Source organism: Panicum hallii, chromosome 8 (assembly GCF_002211085.1).
Source record: "Panicum hallii strain FIL2 chromosome 8, PHallii_v3.1, whole genome shotgun sequence".
Lineage (NCBI taxonomy): Eukaryota > Viridiplantae > Streptophyta > Magnoliopsida > Poales > Poaceae > Panicum > Panicum hallii.
In genome coordinates this window covers 38,927,071-38,940,354 of record NC_038049.1, presented here as the reverse complement: position 1 = coordinate 38,940,354, position 13,284 = coordinate 38,927,071, and the positions used below count along the sequence as shown (strand labels likewise).

Here is a 13,284-nt window from a genome sequence, read left to right as displayed (position 1 = left end):
TCATAATGTATCTACTTATTCTTATTTTAATTTTAAAATATTATTATTTTTTATAGATTTAATCAAACTTAGATTACTTTGACTTTGGACAAATGCTTATATTTTAGAACAGAGGGAATATATGTTCTATTTGGGCTCGGTTTTTAAAATAGTACGACCGTTGCTTCCTTGCTTTCTTAGGAAATTCATTTGTATGCTTTTATTTTTTTGTAAATTTAATATACTTAGGCTGTTTTTTTTGTCAAAATTAGGTAAAGTTTGATCTTTTCCGAAATTAAGTACGTCTTGTATATATGAATGGAGCTATAAAACGGAGGCAGCTCGACTTGGGCCGGCTGTTGCACGGCATTGAATCCAGACCGTGCGCGCTCTTACCAACGTTCAGATTCAGCACCGGCACGGCGAACCCATACCCCCCCCCCCCCCCCCCCCCCCCGCCGCCGACGACGGCGGCCGCCTCCCTTCTCCCTCCGGCGGCCGCCTCGCCCCCCGCCTCCCCACTATCCCGGTCTCTCCCTCGTTTTTCCTCTCCCCGCACCATCCCCTCCGCGCGCACAAATGCACGCGGCGGCGGTGGAGGAGGGGAGGGCGGCGGAGCTGGCCGCTCCGCTCCGCGACCTCCTCCCGCCGGTGGACTTCTGCTGCGCGTACGGCTCCACGCTCCTCCACGCGTGCCCCGACAGGACGTCCATGGTCGACTACATCCTCGGCGTCGCCGATCCCCTGCAATGGCACTCCGAGGTACTAGCAACCTGACCATCTCTCCCACCTCACCTCCCTTCTCGTTTCGGCCAATCCATCAAATTGTTCTTTTCCCCTGATTGATACGATCCTGGATTGTTGGTTGGTGCAGAACCTGGAGAGGAACCCTGCGCACTACTCCCGCTGGATGGGGCGCTTCGGTTCCGGCGCCGTAAGCTCCCTCCCAACCACACCACAATCTTTCTAGTTCATTGGTTGCCTGGTTTGGTGCTGGCTAGTTACATGACTGAGAGATCGGTTTTCTTGGTCCTGGGAGTCAGATCACTGGGCTGGCGGACCGTGTCGGTGTCGGGGTGTACTTCAACCCGTTCGTGGAGTGGAGAGACAAGGTATCGGTGGATGGCAGCATCTTGTCTTTTTTTTTTTTGAAAACTAGGCAGGAGCACTGCTGCAGCATCTTGTCTTTGGCTGCGTTGTGTTCCACTGAATTGAGTTCCCGGTGAAGAAATCTGTGTTGTGTTGTGCAGAGGATAAAGTATGGTGTGGTGAGGATGAAGGACCTGGCCATGGATGTCTTGACCTGGGATAGGTTCTATCTCAGTGGCCGGCTGCAGAAACCAGTATGGATGTGGATTTCCCTGTTCTTTGGTGTATTATGCTGGGCAACGATTCTCGCCAATTTACAATCACACTATGCTAGTTTTGTCCATCTGCAGCTGCTTATGTTGTGATTTTCACGGTGCTATGTTGCTGTGCAGTATACATGCTCTGCCTGATTCAGACTACAATTGTTTTAACTACTTAGCCTATTTCTTTTCACTGCTTCAAATTGTATATTATTTGGCTATTTAGCATACAGATTGTTCATTGTACAATTGTACTGCCTTTTTTTTCTTAAGATAATGGAAGAAGAGTTCTGGCTTCAACCTCTTTATAAAAGAGGCATCAGTCCAAAATTAGTACTTCCTTTTATGTTCAAGTAGATATCTTGCAGTGTGAAGTTGACATCAGCTGAGTTGATTTGCTCTTTCGTATTTTTGTAGGTTCATATTCTTGTTGATAACTGGGATATAAGGAAACTTAACACAATAAATCTTGAAATGGCAACTTCAGCTTCTCTACTCCTTTTACCAGAAGAGTTCACTGAGGTTGGGTCAACTTTGATGTTTACAACAATAAAATTATTTTATTTATTCTGTGTCGATTCTAACCTTCACCTTTTTAACGCCCCTTTGTGCAGTATGACCTATATGCTCAAATCTGTAGCCTATCATATATGGGTGATTTGAGAATGCTGTTTGCAGAAGACAAAGACAAGGTATTAGCCAAAACAAATGCATGTTAACCCTCTATACTGCTAGGCAGTTCAGTTCGAGATATTACACCATTTGTCACAAAGGTGGTCCAGTCAATTTGACACATCCAAAAGCAACTCACATATGTATTTCTGTAAATTGAAAAAGACATGTTCTTTGCAAAATCAGACCAAGAAAATGGATTGTGGCATGGTATACAGTATTTAATTTCAATACTCTGTTGTTCAAATGTGGTCCATTTGACCACAGATGTCTATGGTGCCCTTAACTGTGGCATAATGGAACGTACATCCAGATATTGCATATCATTAGGATTTCTAGCTCGCTGTGAGGAGCGAAGTACACTGGTTAGTGGTTACTGGATTGACTCATAGGATAATAGACTCTTTTGAGAGCTAAGTGCATTGCATTGGCTTTTATTGGATCTCCATACTTGGTTCCAAGATTGTATAAATTACTGTATTTTGTGATTCTTTTTTGTACTTATCTAGAAGTTTAAGATAAGACGGTATGCTATTGGAATTCTGTTTAGTTTATGATTCGATGCTCAATAAAACCACTGTAAATCAGGTGAAGAAGATTGTTGAGGGTAGTTTCCAGTCATTTCAATCGATGTACAGACCCCTCTTGCAAGAGTATATTGCTGAAGGGCTACTGAAGAGATCATCCCATGGACAACAGAAGACTTTCCATCAGGTTTATTACCTTTCTGCCCATACTCATAGCTTGTTGCCTTGTTCAAAGAGGAAACTATAGAAGCACTTAGCCCCTGCCTTGCACCATGTATTGTGATATGGTTGAAATAGAAGTAACATCATATAGCAAACAATGCAACTTGTGCACTTCATTACCCTAGTACAAGCCTTGACATGGTGAAGGTTGTCCTCCGATCTTATTTTTCTTACCTTAGCTACCACTCCTGTTCTTGTGCTTGCTTTAACATATCCATTTTCTTACTTTGCGAAGACTTTGCATTGTCACTTGAAAAATTGATGTGAATATAAATTTGGAACATGCATACTTCATGCTAACTGACATCGCTTTGTGAAATATACTTTTCTTGGTTCGAGTGTCCGTCAAACTATTTAGAGTCGTGTATCCACAGGATTGTAGTCCATCTACAACAAATGAACTTTTCTCTGTTCTTCCGTGGACAATCCAAAGGCAAATGCAGGGAAGATATGTATTTCCTGGAAAAGGTAGGGATGCTCCTCATTCATATTAGTCTTGTTGATTCTGTATTCTTACTGGAATTATACTCTGTAGAAATGCCAACACGAACTGTAGTCTCTTCAAAGGACATGGCAGCAAACTGTGTGCGAAGGGCCCTGAGGCACCGGGTAATGGTTTCAAGCGCACGTCAAGCAATATGTGGGCTGCTTGCCTCTGGTGGTGCGGTTGCTGCTCAATACCTGGGGAAGAAGATGGCCAAGGCCTGGCAATCTAGAGCTGCTTAAGATCTTAAGCTACAGCTAACACCTTTGTTATTTTTAGTTCAGGGTTTCATGCAATGTACTGTGATCAATATTGCATATTCGCACTGTTGAGGCAGGCTGAAGTTTTGCAGGATCATTCAAGGGAACGATCCAGAATCAATCCAACTTTTTGTAGGATCATGAAGACAATGATCCAGAATCAACACCATTCAAAAGACTCGAAGGCTATTATAATCTCGTTTGTGCAGTTTTCAGATACATTCATTAGGGTAAAAACATCTTCACCCGGTGCACCTAAACAGAACGAACATAATGTGTGCCATCTGTTGTGACAGTTTGGTTCTTACAGCAGCGTTTGATGATAATACCAAACTTGATTTCTTGCTGCCCCTCACACACTTCCGAGAGTGAGCTGTGCATGGTACAACCTAAAAGATGTATGATTTGCACCTCCAACCATATTGTCACAACACTGCCTTGACGTTACAACAGATGTATGATTTGCACTAGATAAACGATCCAGCAATCGCAGTTATGATTTGACTCCTGCATACTTCCTCCTCCATCCTTGACACACTTCATGGCATTATGTAAGGAGATGAATACCTCGACTGATCTCCTGGAACAGTCTTCTGAGTTTGTTTATGGCCTTATGCTTGGCATCATTTACTTTTGCTAACAATCCTGCTATTTCTGAGAAAGTTTAGGTAGCAAGCAGGATTAGAAAACGCTATACAAAGTCGAGACATCTGGACGATGATGGTGTCCTTACCAATAAGTACCCTCAGATGGAGATAGCTGATATTTGTTTTGACTTGCAAGAACATCCGGTTGATTGTACCTGAATACAATAGTAGAGCTCCAATATATTAGGCTAGCTAGGACAGGATCATGATAACAGGAGTCAAATTTAGTTTAGTTGACTTCGACATACCAGACTCCAGTTTGGGCTGTTTCTCGAGGCCATGTATAGCACATTTTGCATAAGTGAGAAGCCGAACATGGCGTGGCGCCCCTAGATTCCCCAAAATGGACCTCAGTAATCCACTGAAATCGAGATTAAACATTTTATAAGCTGCAAGAATGAAGGTAACAGCAATAACATGCTGATGTGCTCTGACAAAGTTCCTTACTCTGTTCGCAGTATGACATAAAAGTCCCGTGGTAACGCTTCCATAAATGAAGATATATCATCCATTCCCAGAGAGCTCAAGTCCTCCTTTAAACGCCTCTGCTCTTCACTAGACATTTGTGTGCCAAGAGCTGATTTGCTGATCATTATGACGATCAGTTCAGGAATGATTATGACATCAAGTCCAAGAACACAAGGCTTACTGATCGAATTCTACACATATGGTCATATGGCGTGATTCAAATGTCAAGTTGGTCCCATCATGATAAACCAACGTAATATTGCCCCATATACACTAATTTCACATATCAAAATTATGCAATTATATGGTTCACAATAGTATCGTAGGAGTTTTCCTACCTAAGTAGCTTCCAGTTGAATGCTTGAAGTAAATCAAACAGACAATCGACGCTTCATTCATGTACAGTTAATAAACGAGGTGATATTTAAAATTTCCTTCATGCAGTCCTATTTTAGTTCCTTTTTGTATCAGATTTAACCCTACTCAGATTAAACTTCACCATGTAAGCAAATGTTTAAAGTTATGTACATCAGATTCACATTGCCATGGGATAAGTTATAATTGTGTCCCATGCCCCCATCACTGTCCCAAGAAAGATGCTCTATGAATGCTGTTGATACATTTTTCTTAACAAGGACTGATGATACATATTTATTGCACAATGATAACTAGTGCATCATGATATATGAGAGAATTAAATCTTACCTTTCTAGAGTTCTGCCTGTGAATATTACAGGAAAATACTTTGCATATTTGCCAACACCAAACTGTTCACCTAACTCCAGAATTTTTTTTGTATCCAACAGTATCAAGGCTTTCCACAGCTGACAATAGTCCAGTCTGAACTTTTGGTCCAATTCTCTATAAATTCCATGATCCAACAGAACTGCAAAAGCCATAAACCATAGGTGTAAAAATTCTAAAAGATCACATTCCATACAGTGTTTGAGTGCTCTGATTTGCTCCCTCCAATCCCATTAAAAACATCTTATCCAGTGGATAGCAACCCAACAAGAACAAATGCTTGCTGCTTTCTGGGAACCTTGACATACCATTGACCCCATCTTATAATGAATAGGAAGGTTTTGAGCAAGAGCTAGATAGGCACCCTGCTCCAAAAACACCAAGGGCTCATTGCAGACTGTCATCTGCAGTCACTAGGCATTGTAGAAGAGTCCCCAGAGGCCCAGACTCTCTATACTGTTGAAATCTGTAGTTCGACAACACAAAGAGGTTTATTTTAATGGGTGGCTTGACCATCTACAGGATCACACTTATGACTGTTGTCACTGAAGAGAAACATAAGAGAAAAGGAGGGAACATAAAATTATCAGAGTTCAAATAAGATGCATTTATGTCCAGTTTTCCAGTTTTTGTATGTTAATGTTAATATACAGTAGAGGTTTCTGAAATCAGTTACATGGTAACCAACAAGACCATTAGGACAAGTGGAGCAAAATGCATGCCAGTCTAAATTTTAGCTTGCATAATCGAATTAAAAACCAGCTCATAACATATTAACATTCAGTAACATACAAGTGTAAGTGATATACCCATCAGAGACAATTCATCCAAGAAAACATATATTTCGATACCTCCTATTTATGAACCAACCAGTTTGTTCCAGAACCATGCCTGACTTAGCCATTGACTAGCAGGGGACGCTACATGGACAAGGAATCCAACTGGGGCCTGGGGGTAATTTCTCCCACATGCATTAAGGGCAACTTTGATGGTACATGCAGGGAGAGCAACTTTTTAAGCAAACAGTACCACACTACCAGTCTACCACACAGGCTAAGTAGCACTAGCCTGACAAAACCTACTGCGCAAGGAGGAGAGGTCCCGTGAAAACTAAAATTTGATAGGAGTTTCACATGTTCATTCCTGAAGAGCTGGAATGTAATAATAATGTAGTATTTCTTCACTACTGTTTGCTAGACGCACAGTTGTACTCATGCTTGCAATGTGATTATAGACAAGTAGAAAAATACCATGTCGAGAGCAAATTGAGTACCTAGTGAAAAATTTCCATGGCCTTGAGGAGAAACTAATATATTTCCTGGATGTGGATCACCATGGACAAAACCATGTACAAATACCATTTCACCAAACAGTTCAATTAAAGCCTTAGCTACCTGGAAGGTAAATACAACATGCATGAGAAAATAAACCTGCAATAGAGGCAGGTGAACAAAATTCTGTGCTAAGTGCAAACAGAAAATAGTTTAGCAATAAGGTAGAGAAATATACGACGAAATATAAGAAACCATTATGTTGCATGGTTCAGAACTCCAAATGGTATCATGCTTTCAGGAAGTACAACCCTGATTGGTGACTATATGCATTTGATTAACAAGTGTTATGTGTGCTTATGTGCATGAATACAAAAATAAAAACCCCCTTTTTTACCAGAATAACTCAATGATGAAAAATCCATATGTGGATTAAACACAGTGACTATGTGGTTAAGCAACAAGCACTACAAGTTACAATCACAATTGAGTGTATGCCTGTATGATACTGATACCAGTGCTGTACAAATTCTGGCTGAAGTACATGAAAATGATTATACAGAACTAGAGAACGTAGTACATAATATTTCATTTCTTATATTTGCACACAGATATATCTTTAACAACTTAAATTTTTGGGTTACTTGGTGCATGAAAGTATGAAACTTGACATGGTACTAGACTAGAGAAAGGACTCGGAGTTAACACAATTTTCATAAAAGGAACATTTGCAGACCGCTTCTAGTCTATGCCACAGGCCTGAGAGAGCTTTGTGGAAGAGTGCAGAAGTATATTGCCCGTCCTTCCCTCAGCAGTTCAAGTTATTTGTGAGCCAGCTGGTGCGTGAACTTAACAAACTTAATGAAGGCTGAGCAGCTTTCGGAAAGCCCGAATCTAGCAAGTTCTGTAGCATTTTTGTCACATTTGTGATGTGTATACGCATAAGAAAGCCTTCAGTTTCACTTTATGATTGAAAATATATTAGTGTCACAATTCAGCTGCGAACCTTTGTTGGACTAATATTTTCTCTCCTTAGGAAGTCCAAGTCATTAACCTGTCACAGCAGAAGAACAAAAGGGGTCAATGGTACTTCTCCTTATTAGTAGTTGACTAATTTCTTTTCCATTATCTTTAGAGTATGTAAAGGAGTATGTGTGGTTTAATGGTTTTCACATTTTTTGGCAAAGTGTTTAGCTGGTTAAACAACCTGGAGATTCCGTAATGAGATCATTGAAATTCCACAACAAACCCACATATAGATAAAGATGTGCAAATAACTTGTATAAACAAGGCCTAAGGATTAATTATTTACCTTGTGCCCATAACAAAATTCCATCGTCAAAACCTCTCTAGTTGTCAGTTGCTGCAACAGAGACTAACTATTGTCACAAATTACCATACATAAAGCTAGATAGTTCACATCATAATTAAATTTAAATATGTAAAAGCATAAGTGACACCCCTGACAGTCACTACGTACTGGTTCAGGTTCTTGTTGACTGTTTGTGATTTTCCACGAATGGTTGTGCAGGTGTTGTGGGGTAAGGGTATGTTTTACACAATATGATTTGACTGCCAAATAATTGATTTAAAAGCACAATCAGTTTATGCTTAAAAAAAAGCAAAACACAGCAAACTTGATAAGTTTCATAAGGCTCATACCCAGAACACATAAGGCACTTTAATGACACTATTTTTTCGGAAGCAGTTGGCTGTTCTCTCGGAATTCTTAGCCTCTAGAGTAAAATCTGTAAATGAACGATGCAGAGTTACTTCCATAATACAAAATTACATACTCAGTTAATCTTAGAACATCAGACAGACTTAAAGAGAATTTCAACAGATGCTCTAAATGAATGACACATAACAAAAAAAGTTCAATCCAAGAGCATAGATAACTGCATGAAGAATAGGGGCATAGTTTGACTTTTAAACTCATCATGCAAAAAAAAAAATACAGGAAAGGAAAAGCGCCTAAAATTATCTTTCCTTTTATAGGTATTGCCATGTTAACATATTTATCTGTACACAAGACTATTGCTCTTTAATTTTCTGAAAGGATTATAAAAAAAACTAACAGAAACGAGAACTGAAATATGCAAAACTATGGTTCAAGGAAAATAAATAAATGGCTTTTAGTAGTGCCTCCAGATTATACAAAAGAAAATAATCAAACAGATATACTACTACAGAGGAGGCGTCTCAGAAATCATTCATCAAAATAATAGTTATATACAGTTACACTAAAGGAACATTGAAGCACTTACCAAGCTCCATTGACATGGATTTCTCGAATTCAGCTAGTAATCTTTTGAATTTATAATCAGGAAAAATCTGCAGACATGAAAAACAGCATTTTGATTGTGCCAAACAATAAAGTATATTAGAACAGAAGGCTATTTACGTATAGGTTCCAATCAAAAAAATTTCATTATCATTAGAATCCTGGTAGCATGTCCTAAACGTACAGCAATAAATATCACCACAGCGGAGGACAGAGCAGTGGAACAGCAGGTACCACCAGTACTCATTAAGTCCTGGCTGCTCAAAGCAATTGATTCATGTCCACTTTGATTCATGAAACATATGGTCAATGCATTTAATAAAGCACTAGCAACAAACTACACATCGCCAATCAATAATTGCTTATAATGCACCATGGTACATGTCAGACTTTAAATCAACAGAAATCAGTGTGCCATAAGGATCGTTGAAACATGTTAGTCTAAAAAAAGATAAAAGATCACCGCAGTGGAGTACCATGGATAGGACCAATTGCCACTAACACCAGCCTGTCCAATCACACCAACTGCTACTCAAGGATAAAGTATTTGCCAATAATGTTTTGATGCATGCCAAGTGCCATAGTGTCAACCAAATTCAATTAACTATACGAACCATGCAAAAAATGATTTTAGAAAATTCATATTAAAATACTGGCCACAATGGACAAGACGACGGGAAAAAGGATGGTCACTGAATCACAGTCTATTTGGAACTCCACTAGCAACTGCCATATAAAAGGCTAATGCACCCATTCGCAACATTAACTAATGCTAGCATCTATTCATTCAGCATAAATAAAGTCTTGCTTAGGATTGCATCAATTTCTTTCATTAATGTTGCCGCAGAGAAGTAGCACTGAGTTTTCCTTTATCTAGATTTTAAATGCACGAAAGATTGTACCTGAACTACCAGTCAATGAATACTGCTCTTCTTATAGTATGTTGTGTAAAAGTGAATGAACAACATAACATGATTTTATCATACAAGATGGATTAGACGCAACGAGGTGATAAGTGTTTGCACAATAAAGGAAAACCAAAATTTTCTGTATTTAACATACCCAAGAGACTGATTTTGACAAGAAAGACATTGTCATGATGTCTATCTTCATTCGCTGCTCCAATCCTGGATACTGAACCTAGATGTCACAAAGGTTCATGTGAAAGCCCAATACTATGTCAATATAGATATAACACTAATTTTAAAAAAATTACATGTATATATGGTAGAATGAGCGTGAATCTATGCATAGGTTAAAGAGGAATGGTTTCTGCAGCCTTTTATATACTCTGAACAAACTAAGTTATGCTGTTTTGCTCACAGCAAAACTAAAGCCAACAAAATGAAAAGAAAAATATATGCAGTTATATCTTGTTACTAACAATTCTATACTTCTATCAGTGTTAGATTAAACATACATACAAGAGAGAGTTGAGCCATATGGCCCAAGTTAGCTGTGGATTTATACTTAAATGTATTTGATGAATTTTCGACTCAAAGCAATTCTGATGAAGGATTCATATTCTAGTGCTCAGCTGCTTCAGTTTGAAACAAGTTTTACTCTGTTCAGACTTTTTAAGGGTACTTGTCTAAATAATGCTTGAACGTAACAATTAACACCTGTTTAAAGTGATACTGATATCCAGTTCACTTTTGGTCTTTATGAGATATTGTGACTTTCTTAAACAATAATGCACAGCTCTCCTGCATGTTCGAGAAAACAAAACTATCGTGACTCCAAACATGTACAATGCACACCATAAAATTGGCTGATAACTAAAGAATGAAACTGGTAATTCTAAGGGTATTCTACAAGTGAAAAACTATTCCACAAATGCCCACCCTTCTAAAACAAGGGTAATCACATTGTATCCACACAGATTAATTTGGTAGGTCATAGTATAAAACAAGAGTGGATATGCTATGTAACATCTTTTGTGAAATTTCCTTTTGTCAGCTCTTTTAGGATAGTTAGCAACCAGAATGATGATATATTCCTTGATGCAAACAATATATCTTTGCAAAATTGGAGCAGAAATTGAGGCAGTTTAACAAGAATCTCACCTTGACAGCTACATCTTGATTGTCATGCAATCGACCTCGATGGACCTGAGCAATTGATGCAGCAGCAATCGGATGTTCGTCAAATTCCAGGAATCTGATACTCACATATTAAACCTTAAGATTGATTTTTTCCATACAATAAGCTATTTATGGATTATTAAGCACCTAACCCACAGAAAACCACACAAAGCATGAACTGAAACGCAATGCTTTGTGTATTCACAATTTCAAGCCTTCAAATGATGTTAATGGCATGGATATGGCAAAGGCTCATTTCACTACTCCAAAATCCAAATTAATGTAAAAAACAGCCAAATCTTTCCTTATTAAGTATATTGCGAATTGTGATGGTAGTATGATACACAAGGAAGAAGTTGACAAGAACACTCAATACAGGCTGAATGAAAGGAACAAAGTGGAACACAGAACCCACAGTATGGTAGACACAACAGCCAACCTATGAAAATTCTGTTTTGACTACATGTATTGACAATAAACAACCAATCTAAAAAAATTAATCACGAAATTCAATACTTACATTTCATGCAATTTCTTGCCAAAATTCTGCTCTATAACAATTTTTATATCTTGAAACTTGGATGGAGTTGCCTGAGTTGTTGGACAAAAACATAGTAAATAACAAAGCAAAGTCATGTGTGTATACACTGTCATTGAGGGAGCAGGTGACAGCTAACAGTGAACCTGATCTTGCAGGCAGGAGAGAGTTGACGAGTACTCCTTTGGTACTTGTCTTAGTGATGAAACATATTGACCAGCTTTTACATAAAACCCTCCATTCAATTCACATAGTTTAAGTAGCTTTTTCGCTGAACGCAGATGAACCTAGCAAAGAAAAACATATGATTTAAGGCTTCATGGGATCTATAATCATCTGTGAACTCTGGCAACTACTAATTGCATGAGAAACACTAGATATTAGATCACAGGGTACAGATGTTGTAAAAGAGAAGACCACTATGGCATGCTAACTCAAATGAGTAGTGAATTTGCATAATGTGTCTATTCAAGTGCATCAGAGCGTAGAACTTGGTTTCTGGGGAACAAGGAGGTCAGGGGATAGTAATATGAACTTTCGTGTTCTAAAATGCTACACAAATTGCATATGCAGAGCATAGAAATAGCTAAAACTGGGTCAAAGAGGTCATTGACATCAAAAGCAAGCGAGTATTTGCATTATATTGTCTGCTACTAAGGAAATATTTTGATTTTGTGATCCAAATAGCTAAGGAGGCCAGATCCAGTTGATTCCTGTAATGTTGCAGATGCCCATTAGATAGCGCAGAAAGGCTACCATGTGACAATGTTCTCTAAAAGTGAACTTTAAGGAATACGAAAATTAATTATGTTTCTGTTTCCAATAATTATGCAATAATACTAGACAACTTCAGCAACCAGACTCACGACGTTAATGTCTCTAGCCCTACATAGCTACCACATTCAAGAAAACTGATCAATCATACAACAAGCTTACGTCGCATCCGGGCAAATCCATACCTCAGAGAGCTTAACCCGGTAATCCGGCGACCCAGAATCCAGACCCCTGAGGGAGAACTTGTAATCCGCCACCACGAACCCAATCTGCGACAACCAACCGCTGGGAAATTGAGCAACAGTAGGCTTCGGAACGCAGGAGGAACAACAACGGGGAGAAGCAGTATCTATCGCTGAGGGCGAACCGTGCAGACGGCACGGGAGGAGCGGGCGACGCCGTGCCGGAGCGTGGAGGCAACGCTTCGGCCGTTGTCGCCGGACGGGGAGGCGGTCGCCAGCGCGACACCCGCCGCGGCGGCGGCGAGGAGGAGCGGGGCGCGACGGCGGCGGAGCATTGCAGCGCGGATTGTGTGGTTCAGGGTTTGGGATGGTAGATTTGGAATTTTGAGGAAGAAACGTTGAGGGGGACGGGCCTTCGTTTGAAGAAGAAACCGGAAATTTCCTCAAAAAAAAAAAGAAACCGGAAATCCAGTTTATCTTTTAAGTTTTCCAAAAACTTTTCCAGTTTTAAGAGGGAAAATTCTGTGAACTAATGAATATTTCTTTTGTGCTGCGTTATCCAGTCTTTTGCATACTAGATGGCTTAGTGCACCAACCGGTAAAACTCTGTCACTGCACAATCAAAGGAAAATCCAAAGTTGATTTATGTAACATACCTAAGAGCATCTCCAATGGTTTGGTAAAAAACAGCTCCCTAAAAGTAGATGTAGGAAGTTGCTAAATAAAATTAGGGAGTAGAAAAAATAGTGCTCTCCAATGGTTCCTTACATTTAGTTCCCTAAATAATTTAAATTCTGCC

At 39.3% G+C, this 13,284-nt stretch overlaps 2 protein-coding genes across 6 annotated transcripts; one reads left to right on the top strand and one right to left on the bottom strand.

Annotated features, from left to right (window-relative positions):
- Nucleotides 1–416: 416 nt before the first annotated feature.
- On the top strand, nucleotides 417–3,653 carry LOC112902060 (phosphatidate cytidylyltransferase, mitochondrial). Its single transcript, XM_025970961.1, has 9 exons — nucleotides 417–741; nucleotides 854–913; nucleotides 1,023–1,091; nucleotides 1,230–1,322; nucleotides 1,746–1,850; nucleotides 1,943–2,020; nucleotides 2,589–2,714; nucleotides 3,124–3,217; nucleotides 3,285–3,653. Exons 1-9 carry the CDS (start codon nucleotides 559–561, stop codon nucleotides 3,473–3,475), a joined length of 999 nt encoding a protein of 332 aa, XP_025826746.1. The 5' UTR covers nucleotides 417–558; the 3' UTR covers nucleotides 3,476–3,653.
- A 9-nt stretch (nucleotides 3,654–3,662) lies between these two features.
- LOC112902059 (uncharacterized aarF domain-containing protein kinase 1) lies at nucleotides 3,663–12,884 on the bottom strand. 5 transcript variants are annotated; one of them, XM_025970959.1, is made up of 16 exons: nucleotides 12,671–12,876; nucleotides 12,489–12,572; nucleotides 11,676–11,816; nucleotides 11,512–11,582; nucleotides 10,974–11,067; nucleotides 9,970–10,047; nucleotides 8,891–8,957; nucleotides 8,286–8,371; nucleotides 7,936–7,986; nucleotides 7,630–7,677; nucleotides 6,626–6,746; nucleotides 5,314–5,494; nucleotides 4,588–4,725; nucleotides 4,389–4,501; nucleotides 4,227–4,295; nucleotides 3,663–4,138 (listed from the first exon to the last, which is right to left on the bottom strand). In XM_025970959.1, the coding sequence occupies exons 1-16, from the start codon at nucleotides 12,818–12,820 to the stop codon at nucleotides 4,041–4,043; spliced, it is 1,590 nt and encodes a 529-aa protein (XP_025826744.1). In that variant the 5' UTR covers nucleotides 12,821–12,876; the 3' UTR covers nucleotides 3,663–4,040. The 5 variants fall into 5 exon arrangements, 3 of the variants coding, with proteins under 3 accessions (XP_025826744.1, XP_025826742.1, XP_025826745.1); XM_025970957.1 differs by having other exon boundaries at nucleotides 3,663–4,147; nucleotides 12,671–12,875; XR_003230472.1 differs by lacking the exons at nucleotides 3,663–4,138; nucleotides 4,227–4,295 and having other exon boundaries at nucleotides 4,588–4,717; nucleotides 12,671–12,884.
- Between the last annotated feature and the right edge of the window lie 400 nt (nucleotides 12,885–13,284).